Below are 27,330 nucleotides of genomic sequence, written 5' to 3'. Positions count from 1 at the left end.
CCATCACGGAAGGTACTTGGTTATAAAAAGAAAAGTTAACAGAGTCATACCCTTTCTTTGAGTTTAACGTACATGATCACATTTTAAATATATATGTTCTATTTGCTGTATTAAAAATTCCGTCCATAAATGTGATCGATATTTGGCATGATATATCGGATTTCTAAATTATGCTCGTTGACTTCATGGAATGATAACAAAATTAGCTATTTTCTCTGAACAAAACGTGTTTATCACTACAAAGAATGTGAACACGTGATTTACAATATATATATATATATTTATATATATGATTGTGTAAATTCTAGACAGAAGACATACAGTTCAGATACACCAGAATCGTCAGTCGGTATGTATGAAATTTAAATAAAAGAAACTATGTTTCAAAAGGATTTAGATATGTTTTTTATTTCCGTTATGCGGCATTAATTCATCTTATCCTTTCAACCTATTGAAATTATTCATTATATGTATTTACATATATATCATGGAAATCTAATAACATATCTTTAAGTATTTTTTAAAGACACATTACCACTAAACCTAAAACTGGAGAAAACTAAACACTTTGGGAAGAAAGTCGTATTGGTAGTTCATTAATACAAATGAAGATGAGACACATTTCTATTTGCATTGCAGGAAAAACCCAATTATAAGACCATATTTTGTTGCAAATAAGTCATTACAATTTTATATTGGAATTTGAGGTCCTCAAAGATCTTCCACTTCGTACTTTTTATTTTGCTTTTTTAAGATTTGTTATTCCAGCATGACTGATGAGACGCTTGACGAAACGCGTTTTTTAAGAACAAAACAATAATCCGGGTAACTAAAATGAGTTGTAAATTATAACATTTTAACAGTCTTGACTACTTAAGAATGCAATGGTTGGGCATTAGTCATTGAGTAATAAACTGATTTTTATATCTAACTTGTTAAATTATACGATGTATGGATGCTTTCTTAAGCTTCTTGTCGACATTTATAAATGTCTGATATATGACACGGGTTATGTTCTTCTCATATATGTTATGATGGTATGATACTAAACCCCTAACGGGAAGGATTGTGCCTGATGTTCATATGATGAAATCATAATCTTTCAGTCAGTTTAGTTGAAGTCTGGAGCTGGCATGTCAGTTAACTGCTAGTAGTCTGTTGTTATTTATGTATTATTGTCATTTTGTTTATTTTCTTTGGTTACATCTTCTGACATCAGACTCGGATTTCTCTTGAACTGAATTTTAATGTGCGTATTGTTATGCGTTTACTTTACTACATTGGTTAGAGGTATAGGGGGAGGGTTGAGATCTCACAAACATGTTTAACCCCGCCGCATTTTTGCGCCTGTCCCAAGTCAGGAGCCTCTGGCCTTTGTTAGTCTTGTATTATTTTAATTTTAGTTTCTTGTGTACAATTTGGAAATTCGTATGGCGTTCATTATCACTGGACTAGTATATATTTGTTTAGGGGCCAGCTGAAGGACGCCTCCGGGTGCGGGAATTTCTCGCTACATTGAAGACCTGTTGGTGACCCTCTGCTGTTGTTTTTTATTTGGGCGGGTTGTTGTCTCTTTGACACATTCCCCATTTCCATTCTCAATTTTATCATGACTTTGTTTTGTTTATTTTTTTTTCTCAAATCATATCTGTTGACCTTGAGTTCTAAGTTATCTATATTACTGGCATTATTATTTCTCTTTTTATTTATGGAGCTACAGTAGTATTTATAGGAAGTCGAAATGTCCACCATTCCGTTGTTTTGTATTGTTTTACTTGCTAGCGTACAAGTACAGTCACAGTTTGGAAACTTCTTCAGAGGTCCACGTAAGTAATTAATTGTTGGAAAGGAACATAATATTTTATTACTCGATAATTTAATTTTGGATGTAACACATCTTCTGATTGGCTGACGTCGTTTTGTTTATTAGCTCATAGACATCATGTGATCGTGGCGTCATCAACGTTTTTCATGATTTACTCCGGTTTAAAATGGAACTAAGAATAAGATTATAAGAAATGACTGTATTTTTTTCCGGTCTATTCGAAATAACATAACACCACATTTTTTTTTATGTTATTACTCCATAGACAGAAAAATTTATTACAGTTATTCCTTAATTAATAATCGTGGATAATGCCATTTTAAACTAAATTCAATTCCATTTTATTGTCATCAAACAATAAACAGCAAAAAAAAAACCAACCAGTGTTTAAAGTGAGCAATTAATATTGCAATATTCAACAACCATGTTACAATAAGGTATCTGCCCTCAATTAGTTTAAACATATTTTAGTTGCTGAATTAAAGCAAAATGGATTAGACACAAGTAAATCATACTTATGAAGTCTTCTCCATAATACAATATAAAGTTACAATAATAGTATAATATAATGGACATGCATATAAAACAAACAATTTATGCAATATAATACTAGCTTTGATAGGTGAACAAAGAGGATAGAAAGTAAAAAGAGAAAAAGAAAATTTGAAAAGTCGTATAATTCTATGACGATGACTTGTGAATTGATGGCAATGATGACGTTCCGTGTCAGTAATAATAACGCTCTATCAAGGTATAAGAAATCTGTGTGACCTTTTTATGAAATTTTGAACATGTTTGAAAATTTGAATATTTTGTTCGTTCGAAAGTTCCAAGTGTCCGCAAATTAATAGTTTTGTATCTAAAACAAAGTTTTCAGATAGCCAATTAAGGTTATGGAATAAGGTTTTTCTACATAATGCGTATTTTGGGCAAACGAAGAAGTAATGGTAGACATCCTCAATATCGGACCCACAATGGCAAGAAGGATCATCTATAATATTAGCTCTAAATAGGTCATTGTTTAAGAATGAAGCGGAACATCGCAATTGCGTTAAGATTATATTTAATTTCCTTGGGCCGTACAAATAAAACGTTTCAATTTTACATAATAGACTATCGTTTTTTAATTCTTTCTTAAATTTAGAAATAGAGTCGACACTGCGAATTTTTGGATCAAGTTTGTTCCATTCACGTATAGTAGAGGGAATAAACGATTCAGTAGTAAGGGAAAGTCTACAAAATGGAACAATAATATCATGACCATTTCGCAACGGGTAGTTGGTTGTACTTTGTACACAAGGAGGTACAAGATTACATAAATATTCTGGTGCATGCTTTTGGTTCATGTTATAAAACATCTGTAATTTTCTTCTCCTTCTTCTTTCAAAAAGAGATTCCCAGCCAACCTCAGAATATAAAGTTTCAGTTTTTGTAAATATTGGTAGACCTGTTACTATTCTTGCGGCCTCTGATTGCAAATTTTCTAATTTATGTGAGTAGCCTATTCCACAATTATCCCACACTTCCGTGGCATATTCAAAAATGGGTCGAATAAAAACTAAATATAGTTTTTCTAAATTATTTCGAGATAATCGGTATTTAAGTTTACGTAGAACATTTAAGTGTTTCTTTACACTTGTAATTATACTTTCAATATGATTGTTCCATTTTGCGTCACTACTGAAATTAACTCCCAGGTGCTTATGAGATGTACTTAAAGGTATATTTTTACCATTTAAGGAAAAGCTAAGGTCTGGAGTCTCAATATTTGAAAATATCATAATTTCGGTTTTATCTGGGTTAAATGACATAAGCCATTTAGAAGACCAAACATCCAGTTCTTTCAAGTCGCGATCGATAACAGATTTAATCTGTTCTCCGTCGTTACCAGAATAATTGAATGATGTGTCGTCAGCAAATAGCCGACACAGTGAAGTAAGCTTATCAGCAATATCATTAATATATAAGACAAAGAGAAGAGGGCCCAGAACTGATCCCTGGGGAACACCAGCTGAGACATTACAGAAGGAAGAAGACGAGTTATTTAATACTACTCTCTGTTTTCTGTCGTGTAGATAATCCTGAAACCAATTCAATACGTTTCCGTCAACACCATACGCTTTCATTTTACATATAAGACCCCTATGCCAAACTTTGTCGAAAGCTTTAGAGAAGTCACAGAATACAAAACAGTTTATATCTTTTTTTTCCAAGGAGTTTAATATGCAATTATATATTTCTAGGAGTTGATGAACAGTTGAATTTTTAGGAAGAAATCCTGATTGATACTCATAAATTAATTTATTAGCTTTTAAATGATTGTATAAGTGCTTAAACACAACTCTTTCCATAACTTTTCCTACACAACTAATAAAGGATATCGGTCTATAATTTGATGGCAGAGATGAGTCTCCCTTTTTGAAAATGGGTATCAGATTTGCTATCTTCCAGCTAGTTGGGTATATCCCCTCTCTTAAGGACTTATTAAATATAATATGGAGCGGAACTGCTACCTTTTCTGGACACAGCTTTAGCATCTTATGACTGATCACATCAGGACCAGATGCTTTGTTTGGATCTAATATCTGAATAATATCTATATTTCTTTTATATTTACTTGGATGTCTGAAAACTTACTATTAGTTTTTGTATCAAATTCGGGCAAATCAACATGATCTTCATCTAGCTTTGAAATCATACTAAAATATTTGTTTAACAAAGTACATTTCTGCCCTCAATTCTTTTAACATATTTAAAAACGAAGCCAATAGTTCGAACATGTCTAAAGGAAGCGATACAAAATAATCACCACATAAATGTTTTTGTCTGCGCTTTTGTAAATAAATGCATGCTATGGTTGTTCTTTATCTTATATTTTGGCTATCATGTTCCATTGAGTTTATCACATTTCAAAAATGTTATATAGTTACTGAAGAGCATGCCATATTTAACAAGTATTTATAATAATATGTAAGATCGTTATTGGTATTATAGGAAGCAAATTTTTAAAAGCTTCTTCGCTTGTTTATTAATCCTTATTATTTCATGCATATGTAATGTAGTATTTCGTGTGAAAATATATTCAAATAGCTATTTACGTTAACTGCCTGTTGATAAATAAAATATAAACCTAGCCGAATGCCAATATATGATGTATTTCAGTGAAGCCAACTTTTAAGTACACAGGTGGTCTTTCTGGAAATCTTGGAGCAAATTACAAATTTAACAATGGTAATAGTCTCGGCGGACACATTCACGGAAACTTAAAAAGCCCAGGGTTAATAAATGGTATGTACAAGTACAGAGGAGTAGAATAATGAGTATGCTATACATAATGAAATTGAAAACATGTATTTCTTATGTCATCGCGACACCAATGCACTAAATCATCTTGGTTTTTTTTTAGTTTAGTCGTTAATTTATAATTGTAGCAAAAAAAACATGTTAGTGAGTGCTTATTTATTTTATTTCAAGATTGTAAGTGTCAATCACACGCCAATTTTTATTCAAAATGTGATGTGGTCCACGTTTATACACCCTAAGTATTCTCAAAAAGAAATAGATATTTTTATAATAAACTAATGACGTATATATCGTATATATAGTTGTCACTGACTCAGACGTACTTATAAATATAATTATTTTCTGTGACTGTATGTTGCATTAATTTGTAGGATCCTTTACTATAGATAATTGAGCTGATCTGTAACAATAACATCTCCATGCCTTATATATCATGTACTGTAGTACGACGTTAGATTAAAACTGACGAGGAAAGGTAACACACGACCACTGAAAGCTTATTTTTGTGAAGCCCAGGTGGTCGTGTGGTCTAGCGGGACGGCTACAGTGCAGCCGATTAGGTGTCACGATATCTCAGTAGCATGGGTTCGAATCCCGGCGAGGGAAGAACAAAAAATTTGCGAAAGCAAATTTAAAGATCTAACATTGTTTGGTTAATGTTTAGACGAGTTGTATATACATAATGTACACAGCCATGTATCACCATCATTGCTGGTGATCCGATGGATAAATCTGTTGTAGAGTTGTCACTGACTCAGACGTACTTATAAATATAATTATTTTCTTTGACTGTATCTTGCATTAATTTGTAGGATCCTTTACTATAGATAATTGAGCTGATCTGTAACAATAACATCTCAATGCCTTATATATCATGTACTGTAGTACGACGCTAGATTAAAACTGAAGAGGAAAGGTAACACACGACCACTGTAAGCTTTATTTTTGTGAAGCCTAGGTGGTCGTGTGGTCTAGCAGGACGGCTACAGTGCAGGCGATTGGGTGTCACGATATCTCAGTAGCATGGGTTCGAATCAAATTTACAGATCTAACATTGTTGGGTTGATATTTAGACGAGTTGTATATATATAGCCGTATAGAAAGCTTTATCGTTCAAATCAATATCGACTTTCAAAGCAAAGATCGTCAAATGTTTTATATATTTGATAATTGTTTTTATTATCGGGTCTCTTTTACAAATAGATGGGGGAAAATATGAACCACTTTATAGGAATAATTATATTGTATGTCTTATATTTGTGGATGGTGTCTCGGGGGCCGAGAGTTCTAAGAAGTCTACAAATATATCACTAGCCTTTCAACACTGCATGATCTCATGAGTTTAAATTCTGCAATATTAGATGACTAAAGCTTCGGCTGCCTCCATCCATAAAAACTGACCACCACAAAATAGAACAGTTTTTTTTAAAGTGTCGTTAAAATCAGTTTATTAATATATCTAAAGATGTGTGAGAGATTTGTTTATTTCTGAGTATTTGTTTAAGGTGTTGGTCTTAACGGTAGTGTTGGTAGAAAGAATTGGCGTCTACATGGTAATATCAATCAAGGATGGGGATCCAACCGCGGCGGATGTAAGATAGTCAAAGATTACAGTTGAATTTAAAGTGGAAGCCCATATTCCTTAACATGCAAAATTAGAAACGACATTACAAAAGATATTAACACTGGGTTCAAAAATGACTATTGTAAAACCATTAAAACAGAAAAACCAACTGTTTAACCATGTTAACCAATATAAAAGAAACGAGAAACACGTATTAATCACGTCAACAAACAACAACCACTGAACATTAGGTTCCTGATTATCCTGATTTCATCATTCACAAAATGCAGCTTGATTGTGATTTCTTTAAAATTTCGATAGTAAAAATGCTTGACCTACACCTAACTTCACACGTGTACTGTATCATGAGATGTATTATTTGATGATTAAATGCATTTTTGATTTTTGGTATCAATTTAATTAATATGCAATAACCGTTACGGTTTATCTGATTATAAGTGCTTAGTATTATAATAAATACATCACTGATAAAAAAAATCGTTATCATTATCGGAAGAGATAGGTGATTTGTTTATTAACAGGACCGGATGTCGAAACATATTCATTCGAGAAAATAATTGTCAAGATTTTTATGTTTTTGATCTGATATATCACGTGATAGACACAAATGGAGAAATGTTGACAGACAACACCAATGCCAGTGTCAAAATTAAAGAGACGAATCTTTTCCAAAATATCCCACAGAAAGAAACGTTTCAGGAATTCAAACTTTATCAACCACTTTTGTACGAGAGGAATAGTATTTATTTTTATATATATGAAAAATCGTTAACTATAGAATTCGGTTGTTTCGATCTATGAGAAAAATATGCATAACACTCAAAGAAAATGGAACAAAACACACTTATTACGCTGCATGCTCTATTGATACGAATTGTCTCTTTTCCATTATTCTTCCTCAAAATAAGTTAATTCATAGATTTGCAATTTATTTCGTGATTTTTGTGTTAAAGCTGCTGGTCTCAAAGGTACATATAATCTAGGAAAGGGATGGCGTTTCGGTGGTCATATTAATCATCGATGGGGACCCAACAGCGGAACAGGAGGTAAGATATATAGAAATTCAATAAACTGGGGATTCATGATTTTTCGTTAGATACCAATTTTCGTACCTTTTGTGGGTATAGATGAACCACGAAATTGAAAGTTGACTGAATGTCAAATTCCCATACGCATGTATACAGACTTTCGCAAAATTACGAAAATGAATATCCACGAGCATGATAGTTTTCTTAATCCACGAAAGTTGATACCCACGAAATTCAATATGAATGAATTCACAGTATAAGAGGTACGATGAAAAATTATAAAAATCCTCATTTTTCAATTGATTAAGATATGTACAATATCTATCAAGGACCCAAAGAGTCATGTTAAATTATGAATTGTGTCATCTGTTGTTATTATCAAAATAATTAAATATGTTGTTCCATTCAATGAATAGTCGTTAACAATGTTGAAGATGGGATCAACACCTGTAACACATAATTAAACTTAATTTCATAAGTGATGTTTCCTGACTTTAAGAATTTTCGCAAAGTTATTTTAATATGCCATAGAAATATAAACACCGCATTGTATAACGTGCATTTTCATGAATTGTTTTTTTTTATGAATTTTTTTTATGCCCTACCTACGACAGTAGAGGGGCATTATGTTTTTCTGGTATGTGCTCCGTTCGTGCGTCTGATCGTCCGTCTGTCCGTTCGTCCGTGCGTCCGTTCAGGTTAAAGTTTTTGGTCAAGGTACGTGGTTTTTGATGAAGTTGAAGTCACATCAACTTGAAACTTAGCACACATGTTCCCTATGATAGTGCATGTTAATTTTGTATATCTGATATTTTACTCGTGTGATTTGGCATTGTTTTTGTTTTACATTTTTCTTCCTTGTATATCAGACAAAGGGCAAAACGAAATCACCGGTAGATTACGACCAGAAAACGACTGTTAATAATTCTCTGTTTGTAAATCTGATATTAATGCTTTCGATTTGGCAAGCTTTGTTTTACATTTTACTTTATTGTATTCAAGTTATGTAAGAAACAAAGGGGCATAATTAAATCATCTGTAGATAACGGACACACATACCAATCACCGTAGTAGTGCCATAATAAAAATGATGACAGTGTAACATCGAGAAAAAAAGGTTGAGTGATACGAACCAGTATAGAAAAACTTGAAATGAAGAAAATCAAAACAATACATAAACCCTCTTACAAACAGGGGCCAGCTGAAGGACACCTACGGGTGCGGGAATTCTCGCTACATTGAAGACCCATTGGTTGCCTTCGGCTGTTGTTTGCTCTATGGTCGGGTGGTTGTCGCTTTGACATATTCACCATTTCCTTTCTCAATTTTATGATAATGATGCCTGAACGTATAAGATGTCTGCATGTTGAGTTATATTTACGACTGATTTCCTTATACCGATGATAAAATTTAGTAAATTTAGACTATTTTGGGATATCGGAAAACCCTGGTGTAATAATTTTTCAGTAATATACATAAAATTTCTCTAGCTAGAATCTGAAACGTTTGTTACATGCACAAGCGAATCGTACAAGTTGAGATATATAAACACCATAAGATAATGACAAGGGATCGTCACTTGTTTTTAAAATGAAGTGAATTGAGCTATGTATTTCTTAAACTAACAATTACCTTATGTTGTAGGTGGCATTTCAATCTCGAAGACCTTCGGTAAAAGAAGATCAACTGTCTGCATGTCAAGATGTGCCTATGCCTGCAGAATTTCTACGGTTAAATGTGTGCAGAACTGTCTTGTGAATATGTGCTAGTACCGTCTCTGATGTTTTGTTATGAAATAAAAAGTAATTGTTTATTTCATTATGTCTTTGCCTGTATGCATGAAAACTTCAGAACGTTTTTTTTTCTTCAACTAGAGTAGCAACTTCACCCTATGTTATTTTTTTTTATGAAATGCAGAGTAATTGTTTACCCCTGTCTTGTATAAGGTTGTTGTATGTATGTATGAAAATAAAAAGGCCAATGTTTTGACAACTTAATCATGTGAATACTCAAAGAGTAATTTCTGTATTGTACACGTTTTTTGAATGTATGGTTGAAAAGGCCAATGTTTTGATAACCAATAATAGAGCAGCAACTAAATACCCAAAGAATGATTTATATCTGTTATTATGTTTTCGTGTGTTTGTGTGAACATGGTATGGTTTTATACTAAACGTTACTACAATTATTATTGTTGATCCAACTATACATGTAAAGTAAGACCTGAAAAATTCAATATGGACAAATAACTTTATATCAGTCGTATACATAAACAATAACAAAAATAGACGCAAATCGAGAGTGGTTTATCTCAGTCATTCTATTGCAGGTATAACAGACTTCTGGATCATTTTTGTAATCTGCTTGGAATGATAATAAAGCAAGGATAATTTCTCTGAACAGAACGTTTTCGTTATAACAAATAAACAATTCATTGATCGAAATGCAATAAAACCCGTTTAAAGATTATGATATAAGAGTTTTATGTAATAAATGCCTTCAGTTTTAATGACCTGCAAGAAAAAATGCAGAAATAAATACCCATATATAGAAACATAAATTTCACACAGCAGATATTCAGTTTGGGATAAGGCAGTCATCGGTAAGTAGGGTCATTTTAATAAATTCCTGTTTACAAAACTTTAATTTTTCGGAAAACTAAGGATTTTCTTATCCCGGGAACAGATAGCCTTAGCCGTATTTAGCACAAGTTTTTTGGAATTTTGGGTCCTCAATGCTCTTCAACTTTGTACTTGTTTGGCTTTATAACTCTTTTGACATGCGCGTCACTGATGAGTCTTATGTAGACGTAAAGCGCGTCTGGCGTATTAAATTATAATCCTGGTACCTTTGATAACTATTGATATATAAGTACTTACATGTATGTAATATGAATTACATTTTAATGGCTTTTTATCATTTTTGTGTGGTACATAACAGCAATTAGTTTGATCCTAATCTATTGACAGTATTATACAAGCTGAATATTAAGTTCAGTCTAGTTGGTCGAGTTGGTATGAACCGCTTACCACAGTGAAGGCGGTGTTGTCTCAGTATCACAATAACATGAGTTCGAATCCCGGCAAGAGAAGAACAAAAATGTTCTGTTGTGCTGATATTTAGAGTAGTCCATTCACTCAATGTTTCTCCAGCTGATTGAGGGAAAATGTTGTTAATTAAGGGACTTTAAGAGCATTTTGAACTTTATTTATTTCTACTAGTCAAAGAGTGGATGTAGATTTCAATTTTATGTATATATGTGTAGGACTCTAAAGTGCGATGGGGACGCCAAAGTACTATGGTCACGCTAAAGTGCGATGGTCTACGCTAAAGTGCGATGCCTACACACGCTAAAGTGCGATGGTAAACGAAGTATAGACGTAATAAACATACTATGGATTATGACGTGAACAGTCTTTTCTACAAAAAAAATGAACATGCCGAACGATAAATGTAGAATATTTGATTATCAACTTAAAACGAAATGTCCATGACTTACTCTATTTAAACATAACCGTGCTTTGTCGGCTGAGGAAAATGCGTTTTTTTTCGGGTGCTGGAAGAAGGCTTGTGTCCTGGAATCGACCATCTTACTATAAAGTATCCTTTATCTTGTTTCTATTAGAAGCTAATGGACACATTGAAATCATTGTTTATGTTGCATTTTACTTTGCAGTCCCCATTAAAATATTGTCGATGTTATTGAAAATTAAATTTTGTAAAATAAAGGTACACGTTTTCATGCAAAAATCATAAATTGTCCGCTTAAACATTAGCAAAAAGGGTCTTATTCTTTGCTTCATTATATAAGCAGAGAATAGAGTATTGCAACATCGATATCCCGTTTTTGAAGAGGAAAACGTAGGTTACTAACGTAAAATCACAATTATCTTAGGTATAAAAGAATTGCAAAAAAGATTTTGATGCTATGAATAAACGCTAACTGTTCTCACCGGCATCACAAGGTTTCTCCCTCCTTTCCTCGCACACACACACACATCCCCTCAAGCTCAAAAGAATTATAAGGCAATAACACATCGACATTCTTTAAATATTTAAATTGAATTTTAAAAAAAATGTTTATCAGCGATGTACTTTCTTTAACCGTAGTCATTACTCTGTAAGAAGAAAAAAAGTTGTTAAAAATGAGGGAGGAAAATAGAAATTAGTAAATATAACATGTTAAAATAAAACTATATAATAAAGGCCGAGTTCACTCAATTCTTTTTCTAAATAAGGGTAGGCCGAGTTTGTGATTGTCCGATTTTGTTTAAGTCCGAGATTGATGTAGGCCGAGTTTATTTTAGGCCGAGTTAACTAGCATCGCATTTTAATCAAAGCGGACCTCGCTGAGAGCACCTAGCATGTGTGTGTCCGGTTTAATTTTACGTTTTAGTTTGGATTGTTTACTTCCGTTACCAGTGACAATACCCGGGTCTTTTTACGATCATCATCTGGTTTGTTGACAAACTAAACTTATTAATCTTTGTTCCCATTAGAGTATAACTGTACATTGTATTACAATACTTTTCAATGTCAATATTGTTTTATAATCCACAAAATAATACACATAGTTAATGCGTCAGCGTATTTGACACAAGGTCGATCATAATTATTCAGACCAATTTTAGACATAATACTTACTTAAAATAATTATACTTGATGATGTTTTACGGTACAGGATCCTCAAGGTTTCTCTTCACCAGACTCATTTGTTTGATTGTTATCTTTATTATTTCTATTGCTGCTTCCGGTTATATCTGCTCGTTAATCAGAATAATAGATTTCTTTGTATTCCCAGTACTTATCAAATCTATTTTTAAATGTGTTTATAGATAGCACTTTTGTTACTTTATCTGGTAACTTGTTCTATAATTTTGCAATTCTTACTGCAAAGCTGTTTTCCTCAGACTTGTTTTAAAACGTTGGTGAATGATCATATTGCTATTCTATCTTGTGCTATGCCTTTTTTCGGTGTTTGAAATTAATTAAAGAAATTAGCTAGTTTCTCGATCATATTTATCGTTATATCTATTTATATTTATGTGTTTACATTTTTCTGGTAGGAACTTCAAGAACCATGTATCACTCCATTGCTCAAGATTTTTTAAGTCCTTTTTGAGTATAATTTAATCTGATCTATTTTCAATAATTCTGAAGCTTTTTGTGTATCTGATGTCACACAATCAGGCAAGTTGTTTATGATCAAATAATGTTGTTTACCCAAAATCATGTTCTCATTCTCCTTTGTCCCTTTAATGTTTGCACCCCATATGTTTGCACCCTGGATTGGTTTGCACCCATTTTTATAAAGGTTTTGTGTTGAATAAGTTTTTAATTATAATATGCTTTAGTAAGTTTGATGCTTTTAAAATTTAAAAAAAAAAAAATCTTTATTTGGAAATAGAGTAACATTCCTAAAACATATACAGGTTATCTTTTTTGTGACTTATTTCAAATTTGACGAAATGAATTTATTGAATATTGTCCTGATATAAAAAAAAGAAGATGTGGTATGATTGCCAATGAGAAAACTCTCCACAAGAGAGCAAAATGACACAGGAATTAACAAATATAAGTCACTGTACAGCATGTAATCAAAGACTAAGTCATTTGTCTGAAAGATTACATGTATGTAAAACAGAGATAGAAAATCTCAAACAGTTTTAAAACTTGTCATTACATTGTAACTGTAAAATAATAATTAATTAATATATCTTTTCATTTTTTTTAATTTGAAATCTATAAGGTTTTTACTTCTTTTAAGCTTACTACATGTATATATATATATAACTTTATAATTTAATATAATATTTATATATCAACTTTATGATGCCTGCATTCATTTCCTGTATTTTCATTTTACTTTACAGATTTCCATTAATTGATTCATTACATACTAAATCAAGATGCCTAAGAAAAAAGGAGGAAAGAAGTCTGGTGGAAAACTGTCAAAAATGACAGAAGAAGAAAGATTGGCTTATGAAGAACAGAAAAGACTTGGAGAAGAGGAAATGAAAAAGAAGAAAGAAGATATGTTAACACAGTTCTTAAAGGTAATTGCTGGCGATTAAAGATAAGATAATGTTTTAGCACTAACACATTAACAATAAATGGTTATGGCAACAAAACACAGTCAAACTACAATTACATTTGTACAATGACTCAAAAGACAGATCTCATTTCCATGCAACACTTAAGGTTTTGCACAGCACTGACACAGGAAAAAAGTCAAACCAAATTTAGTTCACAGTACTGCAACTTAGGGAGCTACCATTTAATTTTTATGGGGGGGCTAGGATGAAATTTGAAAAAAATAGGCAGGACAGGAGTTTTGAGTAAAAAAAAAAGGCAGGATGAGACAATTGCCAAAAAAAAAGTCAGGACGACAATTTAGGTAAAAAAAAGTCAGGATAAACTAAAAAAAAAAGCAGGACCAAACAGAGTGAAAAATAAAAAGGCAGGACAGAGATTACAGCTAAAAAAAATGCAGGACAAAAATTTTCATCCTAGCCCCCCCCCCCCATAAAAATCAAATGGTAGCTCCCTTACAAAAATGTACATGTACACCAATAAAAATCATTCTATATTACAGGACAAACTATCAAAAGAAGAACGAGCAACCAAATACAATCTAAACAAACTGAATCATCAATGGAGGAACATAATGAGAGAGGCTAAATCTAAAGAACTACGCAAAGAAATAGAAATCCTCAGTCAGACATTTGAAAGAATCGTGGACAGAAAAGATGCAACGATTAAATCTCTCGCCAAAGATTTACAGGAAGCAGAGGAACAATATGCTATGGCTCTCCGTAGTCATTTACAGGCTGTGGATAGTTTATTTGGTAACTACTATTAATTCAGAAATTAATGCATGCTTTATATAATTGCAATTCCTTGACCAGTGGCAAACATGTGAAATCTTTTTAAAGCAATATCAAAATTTTAAGAATGAAATTCGCTACTGAAATTACAGTTGTGATTTTTAGCTCACCTGGTCAAATTTAACCAAACTTGGCCACAATCATCATTGGGGTATCTAGTTTAAAAAATGTGTCCAGTAACCCAACCAAGATGGCCGCCATGGCTAAAAATAGAACATAGGGTTAAAATGTAGATTTTGGCTTATATCTGTGAAATGAAAGCATTTAGAGCAAATCTGACATGGGGAAAAATTGTTTATCAGTTCAACATCTATCTACCCCCTGAAATTTTCAAATCAATCGGACAACAGGTTGTGGGTTTCTGCCCCTGAATTGGTAATTTTAAGGAAATTTTGCCGTTTTTGGTTATTATCTTGAATATTATTATAGATAGAGATAAACTGTAAACAGCAAAGTAAGACCTGCAAATAAGTCACATGATCAAAATGCTCAATTGACCCCTTAAGGAGTTATTGCCCTTTATAGTCAATTTTCATAAATTTAGTAAATTTTTACAAAATATTTTAACTATGGGCCAAGTTTATTATTATACATGTAGATAGAGATAATTGTAAGCAGCAAGAATGTTCAGTAAAGTAAGCTCTACAAACACATCACCATAAGCAAAAAACACAATTCAGTCATGAATCCATCTGTGTCCTTCGTTTATGATATGCACATAGACCAAGGTGAGCAACACAGGCTCTTTAGAGCCTCTAGTTTATTATTGCTAAACCTTTGATTTCTGAAAATTGTAAATGTACACCCAAGCATATATTAATAGGTTCCTAAAAGGAATTAACCTACATGTATGTTAAAAAATAACGTATACTGTGGGATGATAGAGCAAAAAGAAAGACTTTGATGTCTGTTGTTTACATGATGACTTTGCACAAGTTATGGCAAAAACATACTGCTGCTCAAAATCCATAAACCAATAGATTCTGCAATTAAATATATATCTGAAATTATCTCAATTTTAGTACATTTTATTCTTATTTTATAGACATACAAGAAGAAAGGTTAAACAAATTACAGATATATTATGAAGATGAGTTAGCCCTTATCCAGGAAGAATTTGACACGGAAAGAGCCTTAATGATTGAACAGCATGGGATTGAAATGAATGATATAGCTGACATTTTGTTTGCTATGGATCAAAACTTCCAAGATCGGGAAAATGAGGCTCGAGCTGAATTTGAAAGTTTTTGTGATGAAATTAAAAACAAGGTACCTGTATTATAATGACTTTTAATGTTTAAAGGACCAAAATCATTTTCTACTTTATACACACAACAAAATCAGTTACTTCAAAGATTCATCATTATTTGGGAATATATTCTAACTTTCATACTATCTGAACTTTTTCAGGACATGAAATAACTCAGGTCGTATTTCCTGAGGAAGGAGGTGAAACAAAGTCCTGTTTTAAATGTTCAAGGAAATTTGGTGCACACTGAATAACGCGCGTAGCAGGTTATTTAACAGTGTGCACCACATTTTTTATGTTATTTCGAATAGACAGAAAAAATATTGCAGTCATTTCTTATAATTTAATTCTAAATTCCATTTTAAACCGTAGAAAACCATAAAAAAGGGTTGATGAAGTCACGGTCACATGACTAAATTATGTCTATGGGATCATAACAAAATAACGTCAGCCAATAAGAAGACGTGTTACATCCAAAATTAAATTATATAGGCTTGTATTCAGGCTTTTAAAAAAAAAGGTGTATAAAAAATCAAATGTCCACGAAAACTCGACTTTTCCTCAATCCATGAAAATTTAAACCTACGAAAAATAACTGAATCCATAGTTAAGTATTATTGAATTATAAGTTAACTGTTACTTAGGTAGGTAACAAATATGCTCCATGTTTTAATGATTTAGCCTGCTTAAGGTGGAACCAAATAGGTTGACTAAAATTCATTCAGCTCATTTAATTTTCAAATACTTTTGACAAATATTTGATTTGACAAAAATATAAAAATTCCAAAAAAATCTTGAACCAGACATATTATAAGAAACAATTGGATGAATACATGGCAGTTTGACAAATACTTATTTTGGTCATTGCATGAGAAGCTTCATATTTTCTTAACAATAGAATGTGATTAAAACAATCAGGTGATTTTACACAGTTATCTCCCTGTAGTGTTATGTACCACCTTAAACTGTTTCATCCACTAAGTCTTGTTTATTTGAGTTTTGTAAGGGTATAATGTCTCCTAAAATATATAAAAATGAATAAAAAGAGCTGTAGAGTATATATGTTAATTATTTTATAACTATCCAACAAATTAAAGTTCAAATCTATCAATGGAATTATTAAATCTTAGAAGATTTTTGATAGGTATAAGTCAATTTTTTGTGTGATACTAGCAAAAAGTATTTGCATTTTAATATATGAGCGGTGTAAAATAGAAATAGATTTTATGCCAATCTACATCAATGCATCTGTTAACCTACTTTGGTTTTGAAAATAAATGAATGGAAAGTCTGGGACTGTTTCATGCTAGGTGAATTGTTAATGGAACGCTACAAAATGGAACAAGCTTCATCTTTTATTGCATTGTATTTCATATCTAAATGTTACAAAATCAATCAGAATCTAATACATATACAGTGAAACCTGACTAAACCGAACCCTGAATAAACCGGAAACCTGTCTAATCCAAACTTGTTTTGAAGACCAATCATATCACATTTTATGCATTGTGAACCTTATGAAACCGAATACCTTCCAAAACTGAATAAAATTTTAAGTCCCGAAAGGGTTCGATTTAGTCAGGTTTCACTGTACATATTTACTTACACTTGCATAAAATTGATTTCTATCGGACACAGCTGATATGTAGTTACAAGAAGGGGACCAAGAGATATGCATTGAAAAATGATTTAATCACTTGATTTTCAGGATACAGAAGAGAAACATGGGTTAAAGGTCCTCCTGTTTGAAAAACAGAAAGAATTAATGAGACAGTTTGAGCAGGCTCTGGATGCCTATCTAAATTCAACGAAAAGTAGGAAGAATGAATTTGAGGAATATAAACGCAAAGACGATCATGCTGCACAGGAAATAGATTCACAGATGAGAAGAATCAATAAGTTATCGGTAAGATGTCATAATTGGGCAACAATAACTTTTAATTCTGAAAGCTATTTTAATATATGATAAACTTTGATTTTTGTTGAGCCTGCAACTTTTGTTGCAGAAAGCTCGACATATGGATAGTGATCCAGTGGCGGCGGCTGCGGTGTTAGCTCACTTCTTAAAAGCTATATATTTTAGAAGGTGGAAGACCTGGATGCTTCATATTTTGTATATAGATGCCTCATGTTACGAAGTTTCCGTCAGTCACATGTCCATTGTCCTTGACCTCATTTTCATGGTTCAGTGACCACTTGAAAAAAAAGTTCAGATTTTTTGTAATGTTAAATTCTCTCTTACTGTAAGTAATAGGATAACTATATTTAGTATGTGCGTACCTTGCAAGGTCCTCATGCCAGTCAGACAGTTTTCACTTGACCTCGACCTCATTTCATGGATCAGTGAACAAGGTTAAGTTTTGGTGGTCAAGTCCATATCTCAGATACTATAAGCAATAGGTCTAGTATATTTGGTGTATGGAAGGACTGTAAGGTGTACATGTCCAACTGGCAGGTGTCATCTGACCTTGACCTCACTTTCATGGTTCAGTGGTTATTGTTAAGTTTTTGTGTTTTGGTCTATTTTTCTCATACTTTATGCAATAGGTTTACTATATTTGTTGTATGCAATGATTGTAAGGTGTACATGTCTAGCGGGCAGATGTCAGCTGACCTTGACCTCATTTTCATGGTTCAGTGGTTATAGTTAAGTTTTTGTGTTTTGGTCTGTTTTTCTCCTACTTTATGCAATAGGTTTACTATTTTTGTTGTATGGAATGATTGTAAGGTGTACATGTCTAACGGGTAGATGTCATCTGACCTTGACCTCATTTTCATGGTTCAGTGGTCAAAGTTAAGGTTTTGAGTTTTGGTCTTTTCATTTAATACTATATGTCATAGGTCAACTATATTTGGTGTATGGAAATATTTTATGATCTATATGTCAGTTGTGCAGGTTTTATTTGACCTTGACCTGGTTTTCACGGTTCATTGCTTAATGTTAAGTTTTTGTGTTTTTGTCTATTTTCTTAAACTATAAGCAATAGGTCAACTATATTTGTTGTATGGAAGCATTGTTAGCTGTACATGTCTGCCTGGCATATGGTTCAACTGACCTTGACCTCATTTTCATGGTTCATGTTAAGTTTATGTGACAGTCGTAATAAAGCTTTATATTTAGGAGTATCAACATAATATCAATGATTAGTAAAGAAGGCGAGACATTTCAGTGTGTGCACTCTTGTTTTTTTATTTATGAATAAATTATATAAAAAAGCAGCTGATTTTTGCAACATAAGAAATTTGTGGGTTTTTAAGGCAAGGATACAGGTTTTCCTATCATACATCTTTGCTAGCCAAGTGGATCGTAACTCTTAGCTAGGGAAGTTGCCTAACATGGTGCTGGAAAAGTCAGTATTTCTTAAATGGAATTTTGCAAACATGAAATTGGGAAACGGAATAAATTTAAAAATCTTTTGTGTTTTAACATTTTTATAGACATTTTCCCATGGTCAAAGGTCTTAATAAAGGTGAAAGAGAGACTAAAGGGATATTTGAAACAAAAACAAAAAACTAAAATCAAAATGATAATGAAAATGGCAAATACGAAAACAACAGTATTCATGACACAAACTTGAAAATTAAAGACTGCAACAAAAGCCCCATTAAAAATCCAGGGGTGATTTCATGGCCTTCACAAGAGGAAGCAAATTATTTCAAAATGATTTTTTGAAAAGTAACTTAGGCCAAATAAAAAAGTATGTGTGGTTCCAGTTACATCTAAAAAAAGTTAGGGTAGGTAGGTAGGGATTTTTTTTAATTTTATGTTTTTTTATTACATTGAGTATATGGGAGCAACATTTTGACTTTAACAGTGCTTAATGAAAAATGTCAATAAAATCTTTAGGGTAGGCTATTTTTAAGACAAAAAAGTAGGGAAGGTAGGGTAACTGGAACCACAAATATATTTTTATTTGGCCTTATTTACCATTTAGTTGAGACAAAAAACAGAATCAGTAGAAGATTTATAGGTCAAGTTTCTGAAAAAAAATCGTTTAAACACTACAATAATTATTACAGAATAAATTTACATGTATTTTCTAGGACAACATTTCACAATTAAAAAATAAAATGATGGCCAATGCAAAAGAATGTGAAGAAAGAAATAAACAACTTAAAGAGGTAAGTACAGGTTATAGGTATGTTCGAGGGGGAATAACTCACTTTATACTCAATAAATCTTGGTACATATATCACTTCAAATAGAGTGTACAGGTCTTTTATACATGTCCCTTTAAAAGTAGTTTCATAGCTGTAATGAAATTGTCATTTTTACCTTGGAATATTTTTTGGCTATGTATTTTTTGGACTTCAGTTAATTGAATGGAAATTTTTTGAAAGAGGTGTCTCAATGAAGTATAGGTCATCCCTTATAGATAACATTCATTACATCTGACTAAAATCTTTGTGAATAGAGATTACATTCATCTGAAGTTTTGCAAAAATGGCAAGATATATTTGAACCCTTAAGGATGTACTTAGGTGAGGTTAGGTGAAAATTAATACTATAAAGTGATAGAGCATCAATTAAGGATAAAAATAAGCTAAAAATATTGACAGGTCATGGACTTCCTTTTCGAGATATTTGAGATTTAAAATATGGGGGGAAAAGGCTGACTCTGACTTTTACCTTATATTTGCATTGGTATTATTAGTTCTCAAAACAAAAGAAAGAAAATTAAGAATCTTCTAAAATTTTGGTAAATGACCTTTCATGAGCTTTTAAGTCTTATATGAAAAAATAAATGGGTGTTATGGGGCAAAATATTATACATTGTATTGTATGGAAAAACACCAAGGCGTCTGAACATTTGACATAAATTCCAAAACCTCACCTAATTAAGTACATCTAAGTACATCCTTAATATGTAAAAGAGTTTGTCAAAACTTAAAAAAAAAACCAAAAAAACCCAACTTTATGGTAAATTTTTTTCCAATCAATAAAAATGATTAAGTTAATAAAAAAAGATATTGAAAGGGATTAATGATTAATATATTTTACAGGAAAGAGAAAAGATGTTAGCCCACTTTCAAGACTTGAAAGCACAGATGAATAAGTTACGAGAGCGAGAGAGGGACAAGCTAACAAAAATGACATTAGAAAGCAATTCGGCTATGAAAGAATTGAAAAGACAAAATGAGAAGGTATGTTAGGGAGCTACCATTGGATTTGTATTGAGGTGGGGTTGGAAATTTGAAAAAGAACAGGAAAGGAGTTATAAGTAAAAAAAGGCAAGATGAGATACTTTGCCAAAAAAAGGCAGGATGACAATTCAAATATAAAAAGACAGATTAAACTAAAAAAAAAAGCAGGACCGAATATAGTGAAAAAATAAAAAGGCAGGACAGAGATCACAACTAAAAAAATAAGGCAGGACAAAATTGATCCATTTGTACTATTATTTGACAGAATTTCAAGAATCCAGGAATATAGGACAATATGATAAGTATTCTAGTAGTCAATCCATATATCTAGTGGGACACATGTGTCCCTATTGCTGTCTGCTGTATATAAAAAGCCCGCCCCAAAAAAATATAAAATAAAAAAATAAATAAAAATAGATAAATAAACAACCAAAACAATAAGAATATTTTTTTAAAATAAAAACACTGAGTAATTAAGGCAGTTAATGTATAAATTAGTGATCAGATTGATATAGAGCATCCAAGGGGCTATAATTCAACGGTTGATCAAGAAAATAATTCTCTTCAATTTCCCTCTTCAGTTGCCGTAGTCATGCAGTTACTTTTTGTATTTCAGGTCACTGTGATATTGAAACTAGCAGAAATGTGTCGTAAGCTGGAGACAGAGGAGGAGAAGGTGCTTCCATTCTATGCCTCCTCCCTCACTCAGGAGGAACAGGATGATGTCCAAACAGCCATGTTAGAAAAAGGTTATGAACCCCTGGCTCAGGTAGGAAAAATTTTAAGAGTGGAATAAATGTTGATTTTTTTTTAAATTGAATTAATGCTTTCCTCTTTAATACACGCAAAATTCTCTGTAATGTATATGTAAAAACTTAACAAACAGCCATGTTAGAACAAGGTTATGAACCCCTGGCTCAGGTAGGAAAAATTGGCTGAATTATGATTTTTTTTTTTTAAATTATGTAAAAGCTTTAAAGTTGTAAGTTTCTCATTGTAATAGGTTATTCATTGACCTATTGTTGCTTACCAACCTTGAGCTAGCATCATAATTGATTTACAATATGTAAAAAATAACTTTAATTGGTGACAGACATGAAACTATAAGCTACCAGAAGGTGTGTTATATAAAAAATAACTTTAATTGGTGACAGACATAATACTATAAGCTACCAGAAGGTGTGTTATATAAAAAGAAGGAAAGAAAACTAAATTGAAAGTCATGGTCTAAAATTTAAACTTTGACACCTCTGTGCCTTCATATGGAATAACCCTTATTTAAATGCTGTTTGGCTCAGTGATGACTTCCCTCACTATCATCTAGTTTATCTCATGTTGATTATTCCTATATCAGCTATAATTCTTCAGTTATAGTTTTTATTATTTTAATTATGAAAAATCACAAACAGGAAATACATGTAACACAAAATACTTTGAAAAGTCATGATTGTTATTTTTCAACATGGTTGGTTTTCACATTTACTTTCAGATTATGCATGAATATTCTTCAATGGAGAACTTCTGGAAGAGATTCAACAAAGTATTCTTAGACAAGTTAGCACTAGATAAAGAGAAGATGGGTCTAGTCCAAGAAAACCAACAGCTGCGAACTTTACTGAAGCAGTACCTGGATGGAATCTCTGTTAATGATGAAATCATCAGCCAAGTCAATCCATTATTTATTGTTAACAATAAAACAAATGTAAAGTAAGTGAAAACTTATTATATACTGCACATCATATGTTTATTGACCAAATTTTGTCTTGTTCTCTTGAGAAAATTTTGAAAACCAAATTTGAGGACATAAACACAAGTGAATTATGTAAATTTGCACCAATAATAAACAAAAAAAAATTATGCACATAAAAAAAAGAAGAAGAAGAAAAAACATAATTAGTTGATATCTTAGCAGACAACAAAAAGTAAAGTGTGTAAAAATTGTCATTATAGATTTGGGTTAATCCATTAAAAATGTATGCAGGAGGGTTGGAATAGAAGTTTTATTTTTTGACATCAATTATGTTTTTATGTTCATTTGATGTATTAAAAATTACCAAAAAATATCATCTTTAGATTTCTTGTTGGAATTGGTTCAAAATTTGTCATGTAATATCTTTTCATAGTTGACTATAGAATACTATGGTTTTTGCTTATTGTTGAATGCTATACAAGTGACCTTTAGTTGAAAATCAATGCCATTTTAAGGTGGTACCCAACACTTTCACTAAAATTAATTTGGCTCGTTTAATTTTCATAAAATTTTGTCAAAATATTTACTTTGACCCTTTAACAAAAATCTAAAAAATTTTGAAAATTTTGAACCAACCGTTTTGTCAGAAAAATTACACTGGTTATATAGCAGTTTGACAAACATCAATTTTGATCATTGAGAAGCTTATTCCTTTTACAACACAACATTATTAAAACGTTTAGCTAACTTTACAGAGTTATCTCCCTCTAGTGTTAGGTACCACCTTAAACTCTAGTTGATAGTGGACTCCTTTTCAATCATACCGCATCTCCTTATTTTCATAATTTATAGGACTTTATTTGTAAAATGTCAGTATATAGAAAACTACAATTAAACTTTTTTCAGATTAAATGTACCAGTTACAGACCCTCGTGTACAGAGACCCGTAGCACAAACAGTTGTAGAGGCAGCACATGTGGTCAGACATGTTTTACCATCATAGTGAACTAAAACACACATCTAAGACATCTGTCTCCTTTGTTTATTTTCATTTTGAAATGAGAGCTTTTATAGGCATCATAATATGATTGCATATCCTGAATCTTGAATAACCAATTAGACTAACCATAAAGTGTGTATGTTTACTGGCTAACTAATTATAAATGATAATTTTATTTTTTGCCCTTAAACATCTATTGCATATTACATAAATGAAGTGAGTTATTTCCCCTGATTTTTTTGTACATTCAATGCAATTTAATTTTTTTTACATGTCTAAATTTTGTTTGTCAAACAGATTGTTTCTGTTGTAGGCTAGTAAGAGGAAATATTTTTTTTCCAATATTTTATTAGATGTTAACAGAAAATATGTATTACCCCATGCACAAAATCAATACTTATTCATTAATAAATACAGTCATTATTTATTAACAGTAATTTTATTTTTATAATTCAGGTATTCAAACTTACAGCATTTTTACTAACCTGAATAATTCAGTCGTTATATTCCGTTACTACATTAACGCCTGCATGAATGCATAGACAATGAAAAAACTTCAATCAACCATTCGGAATTAGCTCAGGATTTACCTATCTCGATAAAATAGAGCTAATTGCTGATTGGTCACCTCTTTTACAGGGCACCATTAAAAATCCAGGATTCGTGACGAGTTTTTATCATGTAAGGAATTCAGGCCCTCACAAGTAGGAGAGATTGATTACGGAGATGGTCTGAATTATTCGGGTTACATTTTTACCGATTTTTGCATTTTTTAACTGTGTTGTTCCTCTTTCTAATGCATATATTTGTAACATTTATTTTGATAAGATAACATTCTATTTTGCAACGAGTCACGACACCTCTGAAACCATTGATGAAACTGCATTTAAATTCCGGTGAAATAATTTTCTTTTTAGTTGTGTCTTTTTTTTCACAAATGCATTTTATTATTGAGCAAAAACTATGAGATAATTGTATGCAGCATTTATTAAAATCACATAAATACATATCACATTTTTGTCCATTCTTTAAATATCAAAATAATAAATACATACAGATTTTTAAATTTACAATATTGTCGCTTGTATCCAGGTAAATGCATTTTAAAATTATTTAAACTGTTATTTAAATTGTCATTTTTGCATCTTGAAAGAATTTTTAAATGTGAACATCAAAATGCTTTTATTGAATAGAATCATCTTTTAAAAAACAATTGATGCCAAAGCCACTGACACAAAAAAATCTATTTGGTGGTGAAACAATATTTATATGTACTCCTGTTTTATATTGTATTCTGAAATTAAGAAGAATTGAATCAGTCCTAATAACTTAAAGCTACAGCTGTGATAATTAGTAGACAACTTTTATGCATTTATTTGTAAATATTATTGTTTATATATATTATAGGAAGTTTATTGTCTATGGTAAACATAGCTTTACAATTTATTTTTTAACAAGGTCAATGCATGTATTTTCAGATAAAAGAGAATGTATCTTTATATATTATTTAATTGTACTTTCATTGGTAGGAAACTGTAACAGTTATATGAAATCTAGCCTACCTTGTTGTTGGTTGTTCTATACATCTAGTTTATAAAAAGCAATAACTGAAGGTACCAAGATGAATTTGAAGGGTAACGTGTAGTCTATTTATTCATGCATTGGCCATTAATTTGTTCTGTGATAAAAGTTTATCGACTATAATCATTTTCACACAATGATTAAATGGACAATCATTTTCATAGCAAAATATGTTAGTTTTTTTACTGAAGATTTTTTTAATGTTATTTAGATTTTAATGTTGTGTTTTTATATACCTTTTGCATTTAGTTGATCAATAATGTATGCTTTGATTGTTCTAATCTACACTTGTCATGTTTTAATAGGTGTAATGAAATAAGATTAAACCAATTTCTCTTGAATTTTCCCATTTTTAAAGGCATAAAAAAGAGACAATATTTAGTGATGCACAGATAGATAACATGTTTGTAGTCACTAGGGGACACCTAAATATTGTCTTACAGCCTATTGCATTGAGTGTGTAGGTAAAGGTAATATCTTTGGTTAGGTAAACTATCCTCCTTGAAGAGAAGACTTGTCCAGCAGATAACCAATTTATCTCTCTGTAGCTATATATAGGCTATTCAAAAAGAGGGTACTATACCTAACATAATAATGACTTCATGGTTCAGCCAGCAAGCAAGCTAACCAAAGATATTACCTTTATGTACACACTCAATGCAATGGGCTGTAAATTAATAAGAAAAATAGGTTACTATGGTTTAAACTTGCAATCAGACTATATTTAAAATAAATGATGTTCAAGGATTTAGGATTCTAGAATTTTTTTCTGCGTAATATATTTTCACTTAACCTTTAGAGGCCTATGTGGCAGAGTGGTCTGTAAGTTAAACAAATGCATCACTAGCCTGTCTAAACTGAGGAATTGAGTTCAATTCCAGCATGTGGCAGGTGCACTTGACTCCACTTTAATTCATAAGAATTGTCAGTTTTCTTGGGGCACTTAGGCTTCCTCCACCAAAAAAATTTTCCTGGCATGAAATAACATCATAGTTTTGAAAACAGCGTTAAACACCAAACAATTAATCGAATTTACTCTTTAAAATTTCAACCATAGTTTCTGAAGGAAAGTATAATCTTCTGAGAGCATAAAATTCAATTCAATTTTAACTACTGCAAAAAGTGATTTACAACCATAAATCCCTTAAACCCAGCAAAAATACATTAATTTATTCAATTATTTCATTAAGTCTTATTTAAAGACATGATATTGGTGTCCCTTTTCTGACAAAAACTTGGGTTAATCTGCTATCTCATTTTAAAGCTGTAAGCCCCCTGCTATAAATTTTATATAGAAAACTGATTTATTCCTCTGCATATATATCCATTCTAGTTGCATTTATGAGGGTCGTGGTGGAATTTTTTTTAGTATAGAGAAAAATATGACAATAAATAAAGAATAAACAGAAAAATAAGGTTCTACATGTATAAAGAATTGAGAAACAAATGGCATATACTAAAATGAATATCCCCATCCAGACCCTCTTATTTATTGTTCTTATTTTTTCAAAAGTTGATATAACATTTAGAGCAAGATATGGTTTATATACTTCAATTTTAATGAAGTGCAGATGTGATTTTGATATCTGTTTTAGTAGGCTTTTATATTTTGTTAAGCATTTGTTGTTTAAAGCAAGTTTAATTTTATATTAACAATTGATTTTTATTTTTTTTCTATGCTCTTATTATTTTTATAATTTTCCCAGTGAATTATGTAAACTAATAAATTACAAGGAATTTGCATTGTGTTTTACTGTTAGCCTTTCTAAACAGAACCATGGATAATCAGTAAAGATCTGACTGGCACCATTTTAGTTTGAATAATAGTATCTAGACAGAACCTTGGGTAGTTGATATCTGAGTAGTACTTTTTATCTGATTAATAGTCTCTAAACAGAATCTTAGGCAATCAATACTAATTTGGTGGAAACTCATGTTTTGTCGAGCCTTGATTGCTGTTGCAGAAGTTGCAGAAAGCTCTACTTAGGAAGAGTGATATATATAGCAGCAGTGTTATCGTAAACAACTTTCTTAATA

At 31.6% G+C, this 27,330-nt stretch overlaps 2 protein-coding genes across 3 annotated transcripts; both read left to right on the top strand.

The window, feature by feature from the left end:
* Window positions 1-228: 228 nt before the first annotated feature.
* On the top strand, window positions 229-9,559 carry LOC139502833 (uncharacterized). 2 transcript variants are annotated; one of them, XM_071292452.1, is made up of 6 exons: window positions 229-349; window positions 1,721-1,826; window positions 4,988-5,113; window positions 6,634-6,720; window positions 7,667-7,759; window positions 9,386-9,559. In XM_071292452.1, exons 2-6 carry the CDS (start codon window positions 1,742-1,744, stop codon window positions 9,508-9,510), a joined length of 516 nt encoding a protein of 171 aa, XP_071148553.1. In that variant the 5' UTR covers window positions 229-349; window positions 1,721-1,741; the 3' UTR covers window positions 9,511-9,559. The 2 variants fall into 2 exon arrangements, with proteins under 2 accessions (XP_071148553.1, XP_071148554.1); XM_071292453.1 differs by lacking the exon at window positions 7,667-7,759 and having other exon boundaries at window positions 300-349.
* A 2,552-nt stretch (window positions 9,560-12,111) lies between these two features.
* Window positions 12,112-27,034, top strand: LOC139503508 (dynein regulatory complex subunit 2-like). The gene is made up of 11 exons (XM_071293297.1): window positions 12,112-12,198; window positions 13,615-13,797; window positions 14,337-14,589; window positions 15,674-15,897; window positions 17,586-17,783; window positions 19,922-19,999; window positions 20,882-21,022; window positions 21,639-21,791; window positions 22,512-22,729; window positions 23,619-24,185; window positions 24,462-27,034. Exons 2-10 carry the CDS (start codon window positions 13,651-13,653, stop codon window positions 23,713-23,715), a joined length of 1,509 nt encoding a protein of 502 aa, XP_071149398.1. The 5' UTR covers window positions 12,112-12,198; window positions 13,615-13,650; the 3' UTR covers window positions 23,716-24,185; window positions 24,462-27,034.
* The last annotated feature ends 296 nt before the right edge of the window (window positions 27,035-27,330 follow it).

The sequence above is a fragment of the Mytilus edulis genome, chromosome 14 (assembly GCF_963676685.1).
Source record: "Mytilus edulis chromosome 14, xbMytEdul2.2, whole genome shotgun sequence".
Taxonomy (NCBI): domain Eukaryota; kingdom Metazoa; phylum Mollusca; class Bivalvia; order Mytilida; family Mytilidae; genus Mytilus; species Mytilus edulis.
The sequence above is the reverse complement of the archived record's forward strand: the minus strand, read 5'-3'. Positions and strand labels throughout refer to the sequence as shown.